The sequence below is a fragment of the Nymphaea colorata genome, chromosome 2, assembly GCF_008831285.2.
Source record: "Nymphaea colorata isolate Beijing-Zhang1983 chromosome 2, ASM883128v2, whole genome shotgun sequence".
Taxonomy (NCBI): Eukaryota; Viridiplantae; Streptophyta; class Magnoliopsida; order Nymphaeales; family Nymphaeaceae; genus Nymphaea; species Nymphaea colorata.
In genome coordinates this window covers 17,139,408-17,161,466 of record NC_045139.1, presented here as the reverse complement: position 1 = coordinate 17,161,466, position 22,059 = coordinate 17,139,408, and the positions used below count along the sequence as shown (strand labels likewise).

The window sequence follows — 22,059 nt, the reverse complement described above, 5'->3', positions numbered from 1 at the left end:
GCTAATCAGATCTTATTTTTGTTTACCAAACCCGGTTAATTGAACCCAGTTCAGCCTTCAATTGCACAGTTTACCGATATCACTGGATGTAAGCTTGACTTGCATGTCATAAGTTCTGAACCCACCTGAAAGATCGAGTTGCATGTGATTAGTAGTATGATCAAACTTGATTAAGCGAAGAAATCCCGAGATTAAGTTCAGAAATCTACCATTTGGGGTTGCGTTGCAAACAAGTCAGATCCACAACATGTAACCACATTCGTAGTCGGGGTAGGTGCGAATCTCCTACTGCCAATAATGCTAAAACCTTGTCGCCAAATTCCGCGCAGTCGCAACCCTAGGTAGGGATGTGCATGAGTTGGATTCTAGGCAACACTACAAAAAACCACACCTAACCATTGTACACCAACCACTAGGTGAGTGCACTCCTATAGGACCAACTGACCACCTATACATTGACAATCAATCGCTTCCTTGTTGTGTTGCACAAGTATGTTTGGCCCTCTTGTGCTTCACTAAAGCTCTTCCGGCCTTTGCTTTCTAACATTAAGAAAACTAGAGAAAAACCCTAGTGGTGAGCACAATCATGGAAAAAGCTCGACTAGCAAGTGGTTGGTCATGGGTTCAAATCTCATTGTGGTAAACAGTGTGCTTGCTCCAATGAAGGAGCGCGTTGACTTAGAATTTTACTAGTTCGAGTGAACAAGAGTACTTGGCATTAGTGTCCTTTCTTTCTTTCTTTCTTTCTTTCTTTTTGTTTTGATTTGAGAAAGTTGCATCATAGTCGAGCGAATTTCTCGGGTTATTTCCCTCGCCCTCAAGGCCATAGCAAGAGCAAGAGATAACACTCATGCTACTGGAACTAAGAGACTAGCTGCTTACCAGCGACTGGCCTAAGCACTATTCCGGATTAATGTCGTTATTACCATTGAATTATTTAGTAAACTGGGTCGTATGAAAGGACATGAACAAGTGTTAACCAGACTATTTCTTTTATTATTGTCCATATTTAATAATAAGTGAGTTACAATAAACTTAAACTAAAAGGAGCAATGAAGAAGATCGCTTCGGCCCTGCCTCGTTTCAAGTTATTCAGAATTGTCTATGCGGGAGAGAGAGAAGAGAGAGCTGACAAAATAGAAATTCATTGAAAAACAAAACCTAGTGACAAGGAGTCACCAATCTACCAAGGCAATAGAAGAAGATAAAAAGTCATAAGAGAACATTTAACAAAGAAAACGAAAACAAAAGACACGAAAAACAGAACAAGAACAAAAGCAAGAGGATCAGGATGAATCCATGAACATTCGATTGTTGCACTCTTTTCAAGCCTGCCAACAACAACAAATGACCTAAAACAGTTGAGTAAATTGCCAACAACCAGTGAGTGAAGGTGAAAGTGAAAAGAGAATGAGCTATCTGGAGAAAAGGAGAGAAGGAAGGGTGTGAAAGAGGGAAAACATGACAAGGGTTCCTCTATTGGGCAGCAGCAGAGAAGCAAAAAAGGACGCTCGTTGGCCAAATTAAAGGTTTGGGTAGTTGTGGTGGCGTAGAAGAGCACATTAAATTGAGGAGTTGGGGAGAGGAAAGGAATTAGGGACGTGAAAACGGTCAAGGGAAAACCATTATTGCGCGGACAGAGAGACACACGGTCAGCCACTTCAAATTCTCTTCCTGTTTATCTCCCCACCGAAATCAAAATAAAAAGACAGAGAGAGAGAGAGAGAGTCGTTGAATCTTTTGAAAAAAAAACTGTGAAAAGTACAAGAGACGCAGGCCTTCTGACCCACAAGAAAATTGCAAATGGGTAGAGAGAGAGAGAGAGAGATGGGTGTAGGGGGTGAGGAAAGAGTAGGAAACTGGGTTGATGAGTGCTTGTGGATTCAAGGGATCAGAGCTAAACTCCAAACAAAATTCGGCATGACAAAAGCCTTTTTTTATTGATTCTCTCCTCCCTCTCTGCTATACAACCTCCCAACCACAGCCTTCTTCTCCTCCTCCTCCTCCTCTACTCCCATTCTCTCTCTCTCTCTCTCTCTATCTATCTCTCTCTTATCTTCTGTTCAGGACCACTCTCATTCCGCTCTGTTTTCCTTCCGTCCCCAAGTCTCTTTCTTTCCTTCTAAACCTCTTTCACTCCCCATTCAGAGAGAGAGAGAGAGAGAGAGAGAAACCAGTGCCTCCTCTCTCTCTATCTCGGAACGATTTCCTTCGTGAAGACCACTCTCTTCTCTGCTTTTTTCACTTTCAAATTCTGTTCCCCTTCTGTCTTGAATTTTTCTAGTCCCCATTGACTTTGAGAGCGAGAGCGAGAGAGAGAGAGAGCCGTTTGTTTCTGCCATGGACTCCCAACATGAGCTAACGAAATCCAAGTTCAGGAGGATATGTGTCTTCTGCGGCAGCAGCCCGGGGAAGAAGCCGAGCTATCAGATTGCTGCCACCCAACTGGGGAAGGAATTGGTACGGAATCTCTCCTTATTTCCTTTTTCCATTCCGTGCTTCTTCTTCGATTTATCGGAACTGAAAATTTTCCGGCGCTCTGCTCTGACATGAGACCTGACCCTGTTGGAAGGTGGAGAGAAGCATTGATCTGGTGTATGGTGGTGGCAGCATTGGCTTGATGGGCCTCGTCTCTCAAGCCGTTTATGACGGTGGCCGACACGTGTTGGGGTACTACTCTCTTTCTCTCTCTACTACTCTCTCACTCACACGCACATTCATGCTCTCATTCCTTTGTTGTCTTCAATTTTTCCGACGCTACAGAGTGATTCCCAAGACCCTCATGCCTAGAGAGGTAAGCAGTTCTCATGATCACATTCCTCCTGTTTATTACCAAAATTCAGAATCCACAGACTGAGGAGTGTCTCTGTTCTTGGTCTCTGAAAGATCACCGGCGTGACGGTGGGAGAGGTGAGACCCGTCTCAAATATGCACCAGAGAAAGGCAGAAATGGCTCGCCAAGCCGACGCTTTCATTGCACTGCCAGGTACGCTGCCCTTTTCTTCCTTCGTAAATCCCAACGGCCATTTAAGTCCTGCAACTCTGAACTTCGATATCATAAGCGCTGCCAACTAAACTTGCTTTTCCTTGGAATATAAGATTCTAACTGTTCCGTTTCATATGATTCCATTTACAAAAGAGAGGTTAAGAGTTCAACACTCGTGATGTGTCTGATTAAAAACAGAAAACTTCTTAATCTCAACAAGTTATTGGAAATAGAAACTGCAAACCAAGAACAGGTTCCGAACAAATGAATTAAAAGAGACCAGTCTATATATATAGTTGTTTAAACATTTTGTTAGTTCTTTAATTATGGTGTTCATCGTCTGCCTTGAGGACTAAAACCCAAGTTTTTCTCTTCTTTGAGTCTTGTAATTCAGGTGGCTATGGAACACTAGAAGAGCTGCTTGAAGTAATCACATGGGCTCAATTGGGCATTCACAATAAACCGGTAACTTTTGTATATCAGTCATTTTTGTTAATTAATTGGTGTTATCCATTAATAAAGACCATCTTATCTTGTTCATTATTTTAAAAAAAAAAAACATTTTTTCTCCTTTGTTTTAATTCTTCTTTCCCTTTCTTCTGCGGTGAAAGGTGGGGCTGTTGAACGTTGACGGATATTACAATTCGCTGCTCTCCTTCGTGGACAAGGCCGTGGATGAGGGCTTCATAACACCTGCTGCCCGTCACATCGTTGTGTCTGCCCCAACCGCCCACGAACTAATCTGCAAGCTAGAGGTCTCTCTCTCTCTCTCTCTCTCTCTCTCTATATATATATATATATATATATATATATATATATATGTTACTTCTGTTATGTGTTGTCATGCATGAAAGAAACACTAACAGCTCTGTTCTTATGAAGCCCTGTACTTTAGTTACTTTTAAATGAATTTGATAACGATTTGTAAGACATTAAGATGCTATGGGTACTTGCACAGACTATTGTATATAGGCTTTTAATTGCTGCTGTGAGTTAGGTATGATGATAGTATTATTTAAACTTAGGTGTGCTTTTGTCATTAACTAAAACGTTCTGCTAGTCAGATTGACCAATGCTAGCATATAAATGTGCTCAGTAATATTTATTTCCTACTGATAGGAACTTAAAGAATGCTTCTGGATTTATGTATACGAACACCATCTTGCAATAATATATGGAGGCATGATAGGCAATGATTAGTTGATGTCACTCTTTTGTTCCATTCCCTTGTTTAGAGCTCCTCATCTAATATTGGGCAAGCTAAAAGTTTTCAAAAATCTTTTTCTTGTAAGAACCCGTAGCTCATAAGCTACATTTGGTAAAAATTTGTTCCTGGTACATATAATCTTGACAACATTTTGTTAAGCACACCAAGACGACTCAAAACTAAGTACTTGACTAAAAACAAAATTGGTTGTTTAGATCAGAATTCATATTATATGGATATGTATGTATACAGTATATAGTATAATTTGCTATACGTAGATTGATGAGTGCATTTTTGTAGGAATACGTGCCACTGCGCGATGAAGTCACGTCGAAGCTGCAGTGGGAGATAGAACAACTGGGATACTCCAACAAATCGGAGATTGCACACTGACCGTATTGCATGCGTAATGTTGCCGGATGATGACCGTATACCATATACGGACGCATACAGCTGCCTCATGTTTATACTTGTATGGACAAAGATGGCGCAGTAGTTTTTCTTATCTGTGGGCTTTATGTACAGTACAATTATAATGATCTCCCCATAATATTTTTTTTTTCTCTTCCCCCTTTTCTTTTTAACTGTGTAAAACTCAGAGCCGGGAACTCCGCTCCTCTTTGTTTGTTGTATGCTGACTGTAATTGTAAAAAAATAATACCACATATTTGCATTTTCCTTTCTCTCAAGGGCTTTCAAAGAAATTTTTTCATCACTAATTTTATTTTCGTTGTTAAAATCTGCGTTTCAAATGGCATACCGTAGCTAGTCGGGCTAAATGCAGGTTTTTAATTTGATTCTCGTAGACGCTATATTCTTGTGTTTTAATGTAGTAAGACGCAACCCGTATACCTAACACCGAGTAACTCTGAACCCGAAAAGCAGGAGGAATAAAAAGGCCTTAAGCCTGCCTTTTTTTGGAGTAGTGGGATTAATTTCTTTCGCTCACCTCTACATGAAAAACTTTGCAAATATGAAGCTCGTAATTGAAATTATATATAAAGTATGCGGCGAGACGAAAATTTTGAAGTTGGATAACTTCATAGAAAGCACCCCGCTCTAAATTGGACACGTTGACGATGGCAGATCACGGAAAGGTTAGATGGACGGCTGGGAAAGAGAGTTGGGCGGGTTCAGATCTCTAGGGAGCAGCCGCGCTCGATAACGAGGAAGTGGCTGAGAGGACGACACGTAAGGACAGATCGGGTCCGTTTTGAAGGGTCCGGATGGCCAAAACCTCCGGATAAGACATGAAAGGTTCAGTGGCCAATTTCTTTCCTTCGTACGGAAAAGATAAAAAAGGATGCCCTTTGTGGAAATCTGCGCCCTCAAACGGGTCGGATTCTTCCGAAACCTGTATCGTGTGGAAATCTGCGCCCTCAAACGGGTCGGATCCTTCCGGAACCTGTATCGTGTGAGCGAAAGGAGTTGATCGACTTAATATGACGAGGGAGAATATATTACAACATATATACATTATTCATGGAAAGCTTATCAATTAAATGCAAGTGAAACCATATTTAATTGGAATATCATAAACTGTTTTGTTATATCTTTCAATTCGAATGTCATGCATATGTCATTATTTGCAATCTTCAAGAATAGCATTCATAAGAATCAAACTGAATGACGCCGGCCAGCTATATTATGTGGGAGTAGGTAAGAGTCAAATCAGCTAAATATATAAGAAGATTAGATCTAAGTAGGGCTGAGTGGTAAAAAAACAAAAACAAAATTTTGGAAAGATGCAATCAGGTAAGACACAAATTATTAAACAAAAGGAAGTACAAAGTTTATCTTGTTTTTCTTACGTTATCAAAACTTAAGCATGCTTTCGTGAAAAGTTCAAAAAAAAAATTGAAACTTTTGATTGTTGATGGGTCAGAACCAAATCAGATTCCAGAAGGATACCATTTAGAAGAAAAGCAAGTCTCAAATGATAGGCCTCTATGATTCTTCCAGTGTATGCTAGAAAGCAGCCTTGAGTTTGGATCCGAAAATGTTAGAGAAAGGGATGCTTCTTGAGGTCTCCAAGTCGATGACCGCTTCTCACCTGGGCTTGCCGTGTCACCTGGTGATGATGATGATACAATCAAAGGTCCAGAGTTCGAAAACTGGCAGAGCCAGAAAGAACAAGGAGACTTAGCATCTCTAAGTCATGATATTCAAGCCTCAGTCGATGGGAATTATGTAGTTCCTGAAATAGGATCTTGCTATTTCATGATTTACCTGGTCTAGGGAAGTAGGGGCATATAGAGACTGGCCTTGTCAATGCATTGCATTGCATGTAATTACTGACGTTGACTGACAACAATAACATCAGTCAATACATGTCATATCTCGTACCATGCCATGACATAGTAAATAATGTCGTGCAGGAGGGAGTTGTTAGGTTGTCATGCATCTTTTCTCTCTTTTAACTCACTTCCCTCCCTCTATCCCCCCTCCCTTTGAACAGTGAGCTATGAATAAAAGGGAATGTTGAAGACAAAGCAAAAGAGAGAGAGAGAGAGTAATCATAACTGATAATCACTATTTAAAGCAACTCAAACAACTGGAAGATATAAAGAAATTTGTTTAGTTAGTCCCAAAAAATATCAATAATACCCACACACACATACATCCCAAACCTTATCATACACACACACACAAACAGATATATATATATATTCGTAGAAGAAAAAGGTTGAATTTACATGTAAACTGGTCTATTACACATTTACATCCTCTTTGTCTCTTCGAAGAGGTAGATAAAATTGGAACGACACTCTTACATGATCTTTGCGTAGTGTAACCTTGTAGACAGAATCTTAATATTGATTTATTAGAAACAACAAATTGATCATTTTCAATCCTATATTTACCTTGAGCATCCAAAAAGATTAGTAGCACAAAAAACATCAACCCAGGTTTGCTTTTGGCATTTATTCCAACCAAAATTCGAACAAATAAACACTTTAGCATGTCAAAAATTAAGTCGCATGCATGTTGAAGCCTTAAAATTTTGGGTGACTGGAACCACCTAAGATCCAGAGTAGCCGGGAAGGCGGAAACTACCACTGGACTCATATACAAAGAGAAAGACATGTCAGCCTCTATTTTCTCGTGGATGTAGGCTCAGGTCGAGCAGAATCACAGTATCATACATACCCTGATGATCTTCCTAGACACACCCAAAAATCCGTTCTCCTGATAAGTGTAATCAGATTCAGAGAACAAGCAGGGAGGGACCAAGGAGTCCAAAAGTAACGGACATCAAGCAGAAACTTATTTTATATGGAGATAACTTTTTATGGTTAGATTCAGTCGTGAGCTCCTCAGCACGCTGAACTGCACGTACCGATGCGGCATAATAAAGCAGCGACCCTTTTTTTCTCACACACACACACACAGAATAGTGGGGCAAGCATCACATGCTTCAAAATTGTGATTTTGCCTGATCTCACTTGTTAAGTGGAGAGCCATCCACTTGTAGGGTGGTCTCTATCCATTTATGATGCACATGAGAGGCCCCTCAAAAGGTACATCAACAGTTGGGGGATCTAGAAACATTTATTCCTTAACTACATCAGTCAAGGAGTTAGGGCCACATTCAACGTTGACTACAAAATAAGGCAATTGCACGCCAGACTACAAATGTTCAGGGCAAGGGATAAAGCAAGCAAACTCTAAGCCTCACAAGAAACTGGCGTCCATATTTCCATTCGTAGAAGCATCAACAACCAAATTTTACCGAAAAAGCAGAACACTGTTATTGTATTTCCCTTCGGATGTTCAGAAGATCAAAATGGTAAACCAGCAGAGATGAAATTAGAAAAAGTGTAAGTCTCTCAGTAACCAGGATAAAGAAGAACGGATTGTTACACACAGATTCAGATAAAGACAACAGACTGAATATTAATTAATAAGATATCAAGCTGGTGCTCAAAAGGCCCTGTTTCAGTTGCAAAATCATGAGGTTAATTCCACCACAATCAAGCTAGTATGGTAACAGAAGTAGCACCATTCTCACAAGAGGCCAAGATATCCTCTCCTTCAAGTCTGCAACTCACAACATCCATTTTCCATTGAACATCCGGATACTAACAGGAGCCACACTTCTGTTTCACTGAAAGCTGGTGAAAGCTAGACAGATCACCAGGCTGCAAACTTTCATAGAGAAGCTCTAACCAGTAACCTCCCACAGAGAGGAATACCCCCTTGCCATTTCCCCAGTAACGAAAAAATCCACTAAATTTTGCTATACATGTTAAAGAAGCTATATCTAAAGAACTTCTTTGTTAACAATGGGCATTTACCAATGACAACACGGGAAGGGGCTTTTTTGTAGTGAAACAATGTGTTCATTGTATCATTTACCATTTACCAAGAATAGGTAGTGATTGTAGGTGAACTTCAACAACCTTCAACATGTAACATGTGTTCGACATGAAGAGATAGTATGTAACTCATACACTACAGCTTTAGAGGATACAGCAGATGATGGAATCACAATGGCTTTGTGGCCATGATCTTACACTGTTCATTCATGGCAACCAACTGAGCCTCTTTCAAATCCAAAAGAGCAGTTAGCCGATCTTTGTCTGCTTCTAGACCTCGAATTTGACTATCCTTTTCAATGATCATTCTCTCCAAATGTGCAGCACTGGCAATTAACCTGTTCACAGCCGAAAATCCATTGAAAATGCTGGTATATATACAGAGTAACAACAAATAAAAGAGAAAGCAGCATACTATATTCAAAGAACATCAAGGCCCAGTCTGTTAACTCCATTCTTGGCCCTTGATCAACAGACTTCCCGCATATCATGGTATATTTTGTAGGAAATTGGACCAAATGTTTCATAGTGGAAATAAAACATGTCTTGGCAACTACCTTCTACTCTACCCAATGCAACTGATTCATGTACATAACTTATAAACAACCACGCTAGTGAGTAACCAAGAGATTGAACCAAAGGTTACTAGACTCAAAATCAGACATCAGATCAAGCATGCACAATCTGCCAACAAATAGATGTCATTCATCATACTGTAAAAACTAAAACTTCACCGTTAATCCTATAATAAACACATTGAATTATAAATTCAAAGTCAGAATGAGAACATGATCTGAAGATTTTTGTGCGACCATAGACTTTCTTTTTTTAAAACCAAAAGACCATCTAGAAAAAGAAAAAGCCTACAAATATACCGTTCAAAAAGTTTCTCCATTGTTTGGAATTGTTTCTCTGATGATATAAGTGTCTGTCTTACACTAACAAGACCACTGATACTTGATCTAAGAGACTCCACATCCTGCCTAACTCGAAAAAGCTCTTGCTCATTCTCTGCAGCTCGTTGCCTTTGCCTGGAGGTCTCTTCTGCCATATCTTCTATCTTCTGGCGCATTTCCTTCAACATTTCATCAGTACCTGATGCCAATTTTTCCATCTCCTCCACTCTAGCTGACATCTTTTCAACTTGGAGTGTCTTTTTCCTGATCTCTTCTTGGCCTAAATTTACCTTTTCCTTCTCAGTAGCTGTTTCTGTTTCAGCAATAATAACCCTCTTAACAAGAGCCTCCATCACATCTGTAACTAATAATACTGACTTGATTATGTCACCAATGTATGCACCATCGTATTCATCAAAAAGCCCTTGATTTTTCCTGGGCTGTGGTTTCTTCTCCTCATCCAAACTTTCAAAAAGAGAAAGATCAACAACCTTTGACCAATCTGCCAACGGTGTTCCATGTTTGTCAACAAATCCCACTCCTTCTTGATGTCTTATCCCACATGAAGTATGTGCAAGGTGAGGTACCGCCATAATTTTAGCCTTGGACTTCAAGTATGTCATCCATGTAGCAGCAGCCTTGACCCTTCGCCACAGAACTTCCATTTCCCTTTTCTCCTTTTTCTCAGTGTCAGCAACAAACTCCTTAATCTCATTTAGTTTTGCTTCCAACATCTCCTCTTGCTGTCGGCGTCGCTCCAGCTCATGGACCCACATGATTCGCATTTGGCTGAGCTGAGACTTTAACGCTGACACATCTCCTTCATCATCCATTTCAAGTTCCTAGATCTCTCCACCTGTAACTTACATTTTGTATGCATACTTGAGATGGCAGTTGGGATCAATACAATAATGTGCATGAAAAGCATAATTTATATCGTTCAAGATTTTGAAATAATTGTGCATCAAGGCAAAATACAGCACCAAGACTCCAAGAGAGTAACAATGGTAACAATAGTTTGCTACTAAGAATGATTGTTAGCCATGAAGCAACCAAAGCAACTTTCAAGGGCTATTAGTCAATTATCCATTCAACTAACTGTATCAAGTTATACTACCATAATGCGTTTGAAATCACTTTGATTTATATGATTATCTTTAAAAAAATTCTATTTGCTTATTCTAGAGTTCCTTTTCATTCATTGTGATATTAATTGCTTGCTGCTTTCTGTATATTGTAAGGTATAAAGATGTTATCAAGTCTATGCTTGGATTGTTCCAATTTAGGCATTATGCTGCCAATCAAGGGCATCAAATGCACCAAAAAAATGTTTTCGAGGTCACTAGTGGCCATGCTTCTTAAGATGATGTCACTATAGTCCTTCAGTTTTTAGCAAGATTTGTTGATGACAGGTAGAAGTGGATTTAATGTTGGTATATAGATTTGAACTTTCATCTTCTCATGCAGACAAACTGAATACAGTGTTGAACGCTATTCTTCCCATGCAAAGAAAAGCAGATTTCTCTTGCTGCTATACGTTGATAATAGGTTAAAATAGGAGGCCATGTCACAATCAATCCATATGTGGACGTTGCACCCATGTTGACATGGCTGCACATGGATGAGGAGACTGATGCATCTTTGCACACGAATCAAAGAAGTGTTGGATGCAATCAATGCACCCGTGCTATTTGCCTATTTTAGTCGAAATTCAGATTTGATCAAGCTTGATCAAGTCTAATATTGTCCAGAAAGTGAAAACATATTTCTTTCCGAGACCATTTTGGTAAGCCCCGCTACTTTATAAATGTAACTTTTTATCTTACTTGTTGAAACTTTAATATTAAAACATTCTTCAATATAGAACTTGTTTGCTGTTTCAATCGATTGTCTAAAAATGTGTTTGTTGCGAGATGTGAACAAATGTGGGATTCCTAATTATGCTACTTATCAATAATTACTAAAAGCAAAATAATAATTTTACATTTTATTAGCATAGTGACTATTTTGTTCACAATTACTCCTATAGTCTTACTTCATCATCTACACACACATGCATATATATAGCAATGTTGCTGTATCTCTGAAATTACTTCCTACCTGGGTTTGCATGATTTCATCTATATCCACTCTCAAATGGGGGTGAATGTGATGATAAAGTTAACTTGCATCCTCTACCTGAGCAAGCTTCCTATACAATGAAAGGTTTGGGTTCTTCAAACATTTTTTTGGACAATAACTTGCATCCTCTAAAAAGAGGCTATGTCAACATAAAATGTGATGTATAATTAGACAAAAGTGGAGAATTTAGTTGGACTGACGTTGTATGAAAGAGGAGAACTTGGTATTGTTGCCCCCATCCTTGTACAAATAAAAGTTATGTTGACAAAATCAGTCTCATTCCTGGGCTTAAGTTTGTATTACCATAACTATGCGTGCTTATTCTGTGCAAATGTAGAATCTCAAAATTGGTGCAATACTTGCATAAATTAACATGGTATCTTACACTTATATCACATGGCCTGTAAAGAGCACATTCAGTTTATTTTCTGCATATAACGTCCAGAAGTGTTTTACAATGTACTGGGGTCAGTTAGTCCTTTTAGCCACACTTAGGAAGCCCAAGCACTCCACCATATCATTGTCATGCCACGAACTAAAAGTAAAAAATGTGCTGTGGGAAGCCGGCAACTAGATTCTGGCATAGCCAATGTATTTCCTTTCTAACAAAAGAAAAAAGTTACACCCCAAGGGGCCCACACCTTCTGTTTCCCTCCCCCATCCATCCCTCGTTCCTCCTTATTTTCTCTTCTTCCTCTTCTTCTTACAAGTTAAACCATGCAACGCAGGGAAGGATGCACTACTTCCATTCATGGAAAGCAGAAGACAGATATAAGATAGACAGGAAGAAAAAAAAGGTGTCCAACTCTTCCTAGGCCATACTCGGGCAAACATATTCATCCCACCTTGATATAACAACCAGAACACCTATTCTCTTACCATCCATATCCAAAACGCTTTCTAACATACAAATTAGTGATACCCAATTCCAGGTGAACATCCCCCAAAGCCTACATTCATCTCGCGCTTGCGCTTTCCAATGAAAGTCTAGACAAAAATGGGTTCTTAAAATCTCTCCTCACGCTTTGGCCAGAAATGTTCTAAAAAATTTGTTCCTCAGTTTAACTACAGTTAGGAAGTTGGGAGGAAAACATAAAAATGGCAAACTCAATAATCAATCATCTCAAATCAATAGAAAAGGAAAGGGGAAAAAAACGATTGGTCATAGAACTTGCGCAGGAAACAAAGAGGGGTGCGCATCCGAATTTATATCAACATAAATCGCAGAGTTCTATCATTACTCCGCTGAAAACGCTGTTTTTCGATGCCAAAAAAATTGCAAAATGGTGACAAAGAAGATCGTGAACATAATCGCATCGAATCAAACTAAGCCCTTACTCGAGCAACGCTGATTACCTGATCGGCAGGATTGGTGAAAGAAGTGGGGATTCGATTCCGTCAGAGTGCTACTTTCCACCAGATTGCCCGTCAAAAGGATAACCAAATCAAGGTCAGACGATCATTAACAAAAATCAAAAAAAATCAAAAGAATACAAAAAATTAGGGGGAATAACCGATTGCAGAGTACCAAAAAGAAGAAAAACTGGAAAGGAAGAAATCGAAAGAAACACGTAGCACCTCTTATGAGGAATGGACTCCAGCGCCCTTCATCGTTTCTCCGATCTTTTCCCCTTTCCGATGAATTATTTGATTATTTTTTCTCCTTTCTTTTCTTTCTTTCGTCTCCTTTCGGCCTTTGGGACAAAAGCAAGCAGCAAGCACCGACGACCGGTTTTACGAGAGACGACTTTTTCAAACGAACCCAAAGTGGATCGGATATTTTTTTTTTGTTCCTATAAGTTCAAGTTTAGTCCCTCACTGACATTGGGTCGTGTTGGACCAAATAAAAGACCCTGGCCCAAGCGTTGCAAGGTCCCGACGAGCATGGTCATACTTGAGCCGGACTCCGGCTGCCCAAGATCACCGCCGGCGGGAATGATCCAAAAGCTTTCTAGAGTCCGGCACGATTGATTTATAAGGCGTTTGGCAACGAGAACAGTTCGTTATTATTTGATGAATTTGTTATGCAAAATGTTTAATGAAACTCACTTACTAAATGGGACAAATCTATGAAACATTAATAATTGTTGTCAAACGGTTCTTAAGGGAAAAGTTTAGTTGGACTTTGCTGCCAAATCACAGCAAAAAATAGCATGAGCATTTGCAGTTCTACCTGAAGTTTACTTGAGGACCCTCTTACCCTATCACAACTACGTATGTGTGTGTGCACCTATAATATGAGCACACTTCATTTATACAATATATTTATTAGGAAGAACAAGTAGTAAGAGAGCGTTTAATAAGAACAACAATATATTCTTAAATGGCATGTTCTTAAAAAGCATGGTTCGTGGATAATATATTATTGTTGTGAGAAACATGAAGTGATTATGAAAATCGTTCTTACATTCAACACTCGAACGCGATATAAATGTACCATGTTTAGTGAGTACGTAGTTTTCTTCCTTCCGACGACTCAGTGGTCTCATCCAACTACTTTAAATTCCATCGAATCCATTCTTTTAATGCCTCTACAAAAAATATCTATCGATGTTAAAATTAAAATGAGAGCCCAATTTATGTATGATGAAGCAACAACTAAAGCAATTGCCTGATAAACACCATCAAACTTTCAATAGATTACCTACGAAACGACACTTACCAATGTTTTGTTGCATGACAAAAAAATGTTTAAATTGGAATTTTGTAATTTAACTGCTCGTGTGTAATTTAGAAGGTTAATTGAAAGAAATTCAAACTTAATGCATTTTTGTAATACCACCGAAAGCTAACTCCTAAGTGTGTAAAATTTTAAATTGTCAATCACCAACAGCGGCGTTAGCTTTTCATCTTTTCCAAATGATCAGAAACTAGAATCAAGTAACTGCCAATGATTTCCCGAGTCAGAATTTGAAACTCGATCCCAATAATGCCACTAAACGATGCCGTTGCCTCCACGGGGTTTTGCACTTTGCAATTGATCAGGACAAGTTTCTAGACGTCTAGAAGGATGAACATTGACTCATACTGCTAGGCTTATTCCCACAGATTGGACCCAATAAATTGAATGTAAATTCAATTCTTGAAGGCTGATGATACTTGTAAAATAGTTGGAAAAGAAACACAATTTTGTCAGCAAAAGTTATGCTCAAGCACGGAACTGGGGAAATAGCGATCAAAATCCAAAAAAACCATGAAATTTAGATAATACAACCAGAATTCAAATTTCTTGAAGAATGGAAATCCGTTTAAAGGCCTATGCTTGAGGGGAGAAACAAAAAAATTGCATTTGAAATTTATCTAATATTTGCGTCTTAGAAAAAAGAACCCATAAAAAATTCAAATTTATCTTGATTTTGAGTGGGAAAAGATCCAAATATTTAACTTCCCAAATCAAGACACAATAATATAAAAGAAAGAGTACGTCTAAAGCTGTGCGCAAAATCGAGATAGCTTCGGCCGATTTTTCCCATTCTCGAAAGGAGGCAGAGCCCCGTCTTTCGATCGTAGGAAATACCAGCCATTTGCTTGAAGTAGGCAAGAAAAATTTGAGCAATTTTCACAAGATTAAATATTACAACAGACAACAATAATAAGAACAATAAAAATCAGATATACAAAAGACAACGCATTGGTAATGTTAGGAGAAGGATTTGACCACTGAAGAAGTGGTGACCAGACCAGAAAGCAAGGCAACGGCCACAGCACTGTTGTATGTGGTGGGCTCGTTCTGCATCGAGTTGTTCCTGTAATCTATGAAGCTATCATTCTTAAACGGACCGCCAACTAATGCACCATAAGCTATGTTTGGGTTCGGTCCCTTTGACTCCAGCCATTGAAAGCCCTTGCAGCCTGTATTTGCATCCACAGGAATTGAAGCGCCTCTATGGTGCACCTGAACTGGGTACTTGTCGCCATAACCCACCAAGTAACTCAGCTTCATTGGATTGTCACCCAACACGTAATCCGCCTGGTCCGGTTACAGAAGAACAAATCAAATGCAAAGAGAATGGAAAAGAACATAAACGAAATAAACTAGGAACTCTTTAATAGGAAAAGAAGTTCGATGGAAGTAAAGAAATTTTACTCCTAAAAGATGTTCTGCAACTTGTTACCTGGGAAACGGCAAAGTTCCGAAGGTCAGTAGGTGAGAATTCCTTGTCGTTGCAATACATGCTTGGTGTCCCTGATGTGAGCATGTAATCACTGTAAAGTACCGCAAGAAATGCAGAGGCCACTGGATGTTGCAACGCATTCCATTCCGAAATCCAAACAAGACCCCCTGCAGTAGGAGACAAAATGGGTTTTGCTTATTGCTTCAACTTCAAACAGTGGTATAGAGAGCCTTCTGCCTTCCCAAAATACAGCAAAGAAAGTTCAAGTATTCCTAATAAAAAGTCAACCAGTCGCTACATCAGCAAGATCAACGTGGATGAGAATCCTCATCAGAAAACAACGAAATCTGCAGTTGCTATCTTCTTCACATCAAATTCTAGACCCCTTAACTAAAATTTGATCAAAACAATGGAGCAATTTCCAGTAACTATCGTTTATTACCATCAGTTCTATCAGTTGTGGCAGTAGGTGAATCTGGAAGAAGACCACACATAACAGCCTCCGCTGTTTTCTTGTAATTTTGGAGGCCCGACTTCTCCCCATCTGATGCCTTATCTGAGCTAAAGAATGCAATTCGGGATAAAAGAACCTGCACAAAAAAAATTGAAATGAAATAACCTACTAGTGGGGCCTATAGCCTCACATCTTTTTATGCAGCCACACTGAATGTGTGAGTGAGATCTTCAATAGGACAAAAAAAAAAATCTATCAGGCCTTCACTAATTGAAGCTAATGCCATCTTAACATAATTAGTGACCATAGGACAGCAAAAGACCAAGATATCTTGAAGAAAATCAGCAAGAAAACAACATCAATGGAGGGTGTAGCCATTGGTAAAGCATCCATCAAAACTTAGTCACCAATAAGCCCATCGCTTGTGGTGGGGAAAATTTGACAGATGTAATCATGAAACAGACAACCCTGAGTTACTGCAACAATGATGGCAATGAAGATGATATAGAAGAGAAAGGCCAAGTTTTACTTGCATTTGAAATATTACCTGTGTTCCGGCAAGTTTATTATCCCAGCTAAACCAGCTTGGGTCTCCCCACTGTGCAAATGATTGGCCGTTCTTTATAGTAGCATAACTCAAATACGTCTGATCTTGAGTTGCATGATAGAGCCAAGCAGCAGCCCATAGTAGTTCATCTTCGTACCCAGTAGAATTGTAGAATTGCTGAACTTTGGGGATGCTGATACTATAGGAAGCTCTATAACTATCAGCAAAAGTAAATAACTTCTTTGCATGTTGTAGAAGCAAATCCGAATATGTAGGATCAGTCGTTTTGAAGACCAATGAAGCAGATGCCAATGCAGCAGCTGTCTCTGCTGCAACTTCTGTGCCAGGGGAAGATGTGTTCACCTGTGTGAGAGGCCTTTCTTCTGTCATATCTTCAGGCCTTTCCCAACAGGCATGGTCCGTTTTTGCATCTCCAACCTATCAACAGAAGCAACAACTTCATTTACTAACAGACTATGCCGTGATAAGAACTTCAGTGAGAAAAGCCAAAACCAAAGTAGAAGGAAGTTCTTCATGTGTGCATTAAATCTCACAAACATCTGATACCCTTGAGAGGAGAATGAATCAGCATATATAAACATCAACTAGATGCCAAGTACAAACAAAATTCCAGCCCCTTAGATAACCTTCAGCTTGTCACAAGAATTGAACAATATGGACAAACTTACTCACATGAAGGCTTTAAGCTTTTATGTCACCACATACAGGAAGAAAGAAAAGCTGCTATAAGAAGGAAATGCTGTAACAAAAATGAAAACAGTCATCTAGAGTAAGAAATCAGGATACAAGTTGAACAGATTCATTAGGTTCCATTCAACAGGATGCAAGTTGCATAGCTTGATCAGGCACGGGACAAGAGGAAGTTGGATGGAAGCTTGCCACAATGTCCAGGTATTGATGTTTGACACACACAAGTGCAAATGGTCAAAATAAAGTCATGACTACACATTATCTAATTAAATAGGTCAATAATGATAGAGAACTCTTTCCAAGAAGCACCAATTGTCCAGTTAGAATCCAATTCACGTTCCCATTACGAAATTGTATGCAGACATTTGTTGATCTTTTGTCCCAATATACTTAACAGATGAAGAAGGATTGTTGTATCCAAAGAAAAAAAGTGTCCTTTTCGATCAAATGTCCAATCCAAGTTCATCCTGATCCTTTTCATCATTGACGACCTACATCAGTTATCAGGCAGCCAGAAAAGATGCTCATGATGGATAGCAATGCATACAACACACTGAACCAATGCAATATAATTTGTTGCAGAATAAAGAAAATAAAGAAGATTTAACAGCAAGACGGTTCGTGAAACATCAGAAAGTGGCAAATTGTTATGAATTGAAAATCCCTTTCAATCAGAAGTCCAAAATTTCCTTGTGATCGATTCAGAGAAATGTTACTTAAAAGTTAAACAGGTGTGGATGCAGGTGCAGGTACACTGGTACAGGTTTGTAGTGGGCAGGGTGGCATGGCAAGGTGTATATAATCATGCATAATCCAGGAAACTGAAGCAAAAAAGTTCATGAGTTCATACATGATGCATGAAACAACAAAGTTTCTAAGTTCAATAACAGATACATAATGTCCCATTAAATCAAAATTAAAAACAATGACAAAATAAAGCTAAAAGTTGACACCCATCACTTAAGAATTTGGATCAAACTGGTCTGATCCAAAAAAGTAGCCAGATGGTCTGGTGTACCAGTATCTAGGAGCTGCCATACAACATAGGTACGCCAGCCTTTCTCATGTGCAATGTGACATAGAAACCTAACAAGTTGACTAGTTAGCCCGTCCTAGTCCATCCTTCCATTTACTGGATCAACCGACTGTATGAATCAGGGTGCAAACTAAATTTGTGAAATTAGATGTCATTATTCCATTTCCTTGATGGATACCTGAGAGCTATGTCAAGATTCATGAGATCTGAATCTTTATTTTGGGTACTCATTGTATTACACGGTTCTTTGGTTGCGGAGTAGTCCTAAATAGTGCAATTGGACATTAACTTTTGCTTCATTGGCAGCCCCTGGACTATAGAGCATACACCTTTATTTACATCAGTATGACCACAATTCTTCACATGAAAGTTAAGAGTTAAAAACTGGGCCATAGCAATTTGATCCACCCATATCAGGGGAGGAGCCGAAGGGGGCCTGGTAGGGGCCATGGCACCCCCTTAGACTTTCGGAAAAAAAAAAAAAATTACATGTAATTTAAGTAATCCTTTAGCCTATATAAAAGCCTATATAAAAATTTTAAAAAATTGTATTTTTGGCTCCTGTCGAAATTATGAAACTATAGTTCAGCTCCCTTGAAAGAAAATTCCTAGCTCTGCCCCTGCCCATATCCTAAGTTGAGCACAAACAAGCCTTGTTGTATCTTAAGCATAGTCACAAAAAACTTTCTCACATCTTAAACGGCGAGGTTTTTCTTAGGTATAATACGGTGACCATGAAAAAAAAAAGGGAAAAATATGTCAAAATTTTAAAAAATTCAAAAAAACCAAAAATGAGAGGAAAATAAAATAAGTGAGAAACTAATAATACAAACATCAAAAAATAAGTAGAAAACAAATAAAAATTAAAAAATTAAAAAAAAAACAGTTTGCATTAAACAAACGTGAAAAAAATAAAAAAAAATGAAGAAACGAGAAAAAATGCATTTTTTGCTTCTTTCGTTGTAACATTTTTTTAACGGCATTTTTTAAGTTTTAAACAGCTATTTTATTTAACATGCTTTTTTTACGTTTTTTTTTTCGAAAAAGGAAACACAGTTTTTGTGGCTATGATCTCAATTCTCAACATTGTTAAATCATGAACCAGAGAAATACAGTAAATCCAGCTATATGACAACAAGGAGGCAGCTCAAGATCCACAATCCACATCCATATCTAGTATTATGTAAAGCCAGTTCAGGATAAATAGTTATGCAGTAACCTGAATGTACAAGACATTATCCTTCGGATGTGCATTGACGAGATAATCAGTTATCCACTTTAGTGCATCTTGAGCAGGGGCAAGCTGCTTTGCAGCATTCATCTGATCTCCATATTCTAGAATTGCCCACGAAAGCACAGTAGCAGTAAAGGCCATGGGAAGCCCAAACTTGACATGATCTCCAGCATCATACAATCCCTTCGACAGATCCAACCCTGCTTCTTGTCCATCCTTCAATGCAGAATCACCTCGCCAAGTAATTGTGTTTCCCTGCAGCTTTCCAGCTGTAAAAATAAAAATACTACCACTTAACTTACAGACCAAACCTAGCCATATATAAATTGAATCATCTGATCATCCAATGAGATATGAAGAGGGAAAAAACATCCTTGACATGCCTAGTTGCATTGCAGTACTAGGGCAGCATGAAAGCCAATTCCATTATTACAGTTGCTATTGGCAGGTACAAAGTACAAACAGAAGTAAACTACAAATTTTGAATGATATGGACTGCATGTGCAACTGTAATATAGAGCAAGTACTAACTATCCTGGTGGTGTGTCCATCTAGAGAGAAAGGGGCACACCATTTAGTTTTTTTTTTCTTTGTTCTCCATACAATATATACACGGAAATTAATCCCTGACTTCTCATGATCCTAACAACCACCTCATCTCTTAGCCTCTCTGTCTCATCTCTTCCTCTCTCTTGCTCCTCTATAAGATGCGATCGCATTTAATGAGGAGAGGAGAGATAGAGAGGGACATACACTAAGTCAGGCTAGCTAGTACTGTGGTAGTCAGATCATGTACGTGTGTGCGCTATATATATATATATATATATATATATATATATATATATATATAGAGAGAGAGAGAGAGGGAAGAAAAGACGCTTGGACGAGTAACGAAACTGAATAAAACCAAAGAAAGTAATTAAAAAAAATGAAGTACAATATGAAGTATGATCCGCACATTAAAGAAATAAAACATTAGCTATAAATATTAAGTTGACTTAGTTGAGGGAGAATCTTTCATAATTTAAGATTCTCGCTAAAGTGGAAAAAGTTCCTTCTACGGATCGAACGCTATAAGTACAACATAACTTTTAGAAGGCGCATTTGCTACTTCGTCGCAAATGTGAGGACTAGAATATGTCTGGTTTCGTTACAAATTTCAACGCAAATTTATAAAACTTCCAAAAGAGAAAGGAGAAAAATAAACCTAAAAAGACAAGTATAACGATTATGTCAAAGAGGAAGCGCAGTAATTCCACAGATACAAATGAATGCTTCTGCAAGACGCAAAGACCAGAAAAGTCCGTCCATATTTTGAAGAAAAAGGCGCAGCAGGCACAATATCCGTTCGCTGTTTGGGATTCAAGCAATAAAATTGTGCCGTATAAAGATACAACGCAAGCTTGAGAGAAGGAAAAGAGGACATCCAAGTGAAGTAAGGACCCTTACAATTACGTTCCAATGTCGACCACTTTTAACCAAAATATGGCAAAATTATCTACGTTTGTAACGAGAGAGATTTAAAGAGCAAAAGATACTCTAGCGGTAGACGGATCTGCATAGAGAGCAGCAGAAGAAAATCTCCGCTCAATGGAGAGATTCTGTGAAATGGCGTAATGCTAACCAAATCATGGCCCAAAAACTAAACAAAAAGGTAAAGTAAACACATTTATCTCGAAATTCTTGACTTAGAAAATGCAAAGCCAAAAAATAATGCAAAATTAGGTAAAGTCGTCTCGAAAGAAGGAAAATAAGATAAGCTTCACGGATCCAGGCGAGCATTCCGAATTCCGAAATGCACGAAAGCCGACCAAACCACGGTTGAAACCATCCACATTTCGACCAAACAGGAAAAAGAAAAGGAAATAAAATAGTTGCGAAGCACATTACGCTACATTTTTGGACGTCGAAGAACTGGAGCGCGACCCTGAGGGCCTCCCCGTACTTCTCCGAGACAGCGCCGGGCGGGCCGGGAACGGGAAGCGCGCCCGATCTGGACTTTTTCCGAGAGTGACCGATGGTGAAGACGGCGGCGGCGACGACAAGCGCGGCGATCGCAAGGACGATGAGCCACCAGAGGCAGCCCTTCGACGACTTGGCTCCCATGGAGAAGAAAGGCTCCGGTCGCCCGGAGAGACAATGGCAGGAAGGTCTAACTTCGTCGGGAAGAAGGAGGCGACGGAAAGCGCGGCGTCCGTAGGATTCGGAGGGCTCGATCGACCGTCCGTACGGCGCGGGAGGAAGAGCGCGAAACCACCGCCGTCCCCGCCAGCAACCCACCGGCACTCAGAGAACGTATGAAAATTTGGCCAAATAAATACATAAACAACTGGATTCCGACATTTATGAAATTGCTGAAGTACCCCCAACGTCTATGTCTATTGGCATATGAGTGTCGGTGATGCTCTCCTCACAGTCACATCGCTCGCCGGT

At 39.2% G+C, this 22,059-nt stretch overlaps 3 protein-coding genes across 7 annotated transcripts; 1 reads left to right on the top strand and 2 right to left on the bottom strand.

Moving 5' to 3' along the window:
- The first annotated feature begins 1,786 nt into the window (after positions 1–1,786).
- On the top strand, positions 1,787–4,876 carry LOC116248801 (probable cytokinin riboside 5'-monophosphate phosphoribohydrolase LOGL10). Of its 2 annotated transcripts, XM_031621779.2 has the most exons (7): positions 1,801–2,460; positions 2,573–2,670; positions 2,764–2,794; positions 2,887–2,986; positions 3,381–3,451; positions 3,598–3,741; positions 4,494–4,876. In XM_031621779.2, the coding sequence occupies exons 1-7, from the start codon at positions 2,341–2,343 to the stop codon at positions 4,584–4,586; spliced, it is 657 nt and encodes a 218-aa protein (XP_031477639.1). In that variant the 5' UTR covers positions 1,801–2,340; the 3' UTR covers positions 4,587–4,876. The 2 variants fall into 2 exon arrangements, with proteins under 2 accessions (XP_031477638.1, XP_031477639.1); XM_031621778.2 differs by having other exon boundaries at positions 1,787–2,460; positions 2,573–2,794.
- Positions 4,877–7,981: 3,105 nt separating this feature from the next.
- LOC116248118 (uncharacterized) lies at positions 7,982–13,267 on the bottom strand. 4 transcript variants are annotated; one of them, XM_031620730.2, is made up of 4 exons: positions 13,108–13,267; positions 12,886–12,935; positions 9,388–10,270; positions 7,982–8,850 (listed from the first exon to the last, which is right to left on the bottom strand). In XM_031620730.2, the coding sequence occupies exons 3-4, from the start codon at positions 10,239–10,241 to the stop codon at positions 8,682–8,684; spliced, it is 1,023 nt and encodes a 340-aa protein (XP_031476590.1). In that variant the 5' UTR covers positions 10,242–10,270; positions 12,886–12,935; positions 13,108–13,267; the 3' UTR covers positions 7,982–8,681. The 4 variants fall into 4 exon arrangements, with proteins under 4 accessions (XP_031476590.1, XP_031476589.1, XP_031476592.1 ...); XM_031620729.2 differs by having other exon boundaries at positions 9,388–10,264; XM_031620732.2 differs by having other exon boundaries at positions 12,886–12,938; positions 13,108–13,252.
- Positions 13,268–15,063: 1,796 nt separating this feature from the next.
- LOC116246738 (endoglucanase 24-like) lies at positions 15,064–21,931 on the bottom strand. The gene is made up of 6 exons (XM_031618586.2): positions 21,522–21,931; positions 19,612–19,895; positions 16,646–17,083; positions 16,087–16,234; positions 15,645–15,811; positions 15,064–15,499 (listed from the first exon to the last, which is right to left on the bottom strand). The coding sequence occupies exons 1-6, from the start codon at positions 21,730–21,732 to the stop codon at positions 15,170–15,172; spliced, it is 1,578 nt and encodes a 525-aa protein (XP_031474446.1). The 5' UTR covers positions 21,733–21,931; the 3' UTR covers positions 15,064–15,169.
- Between the last annotated feature and the right edge of the window lie 128 nt (positions 21,932–22,059).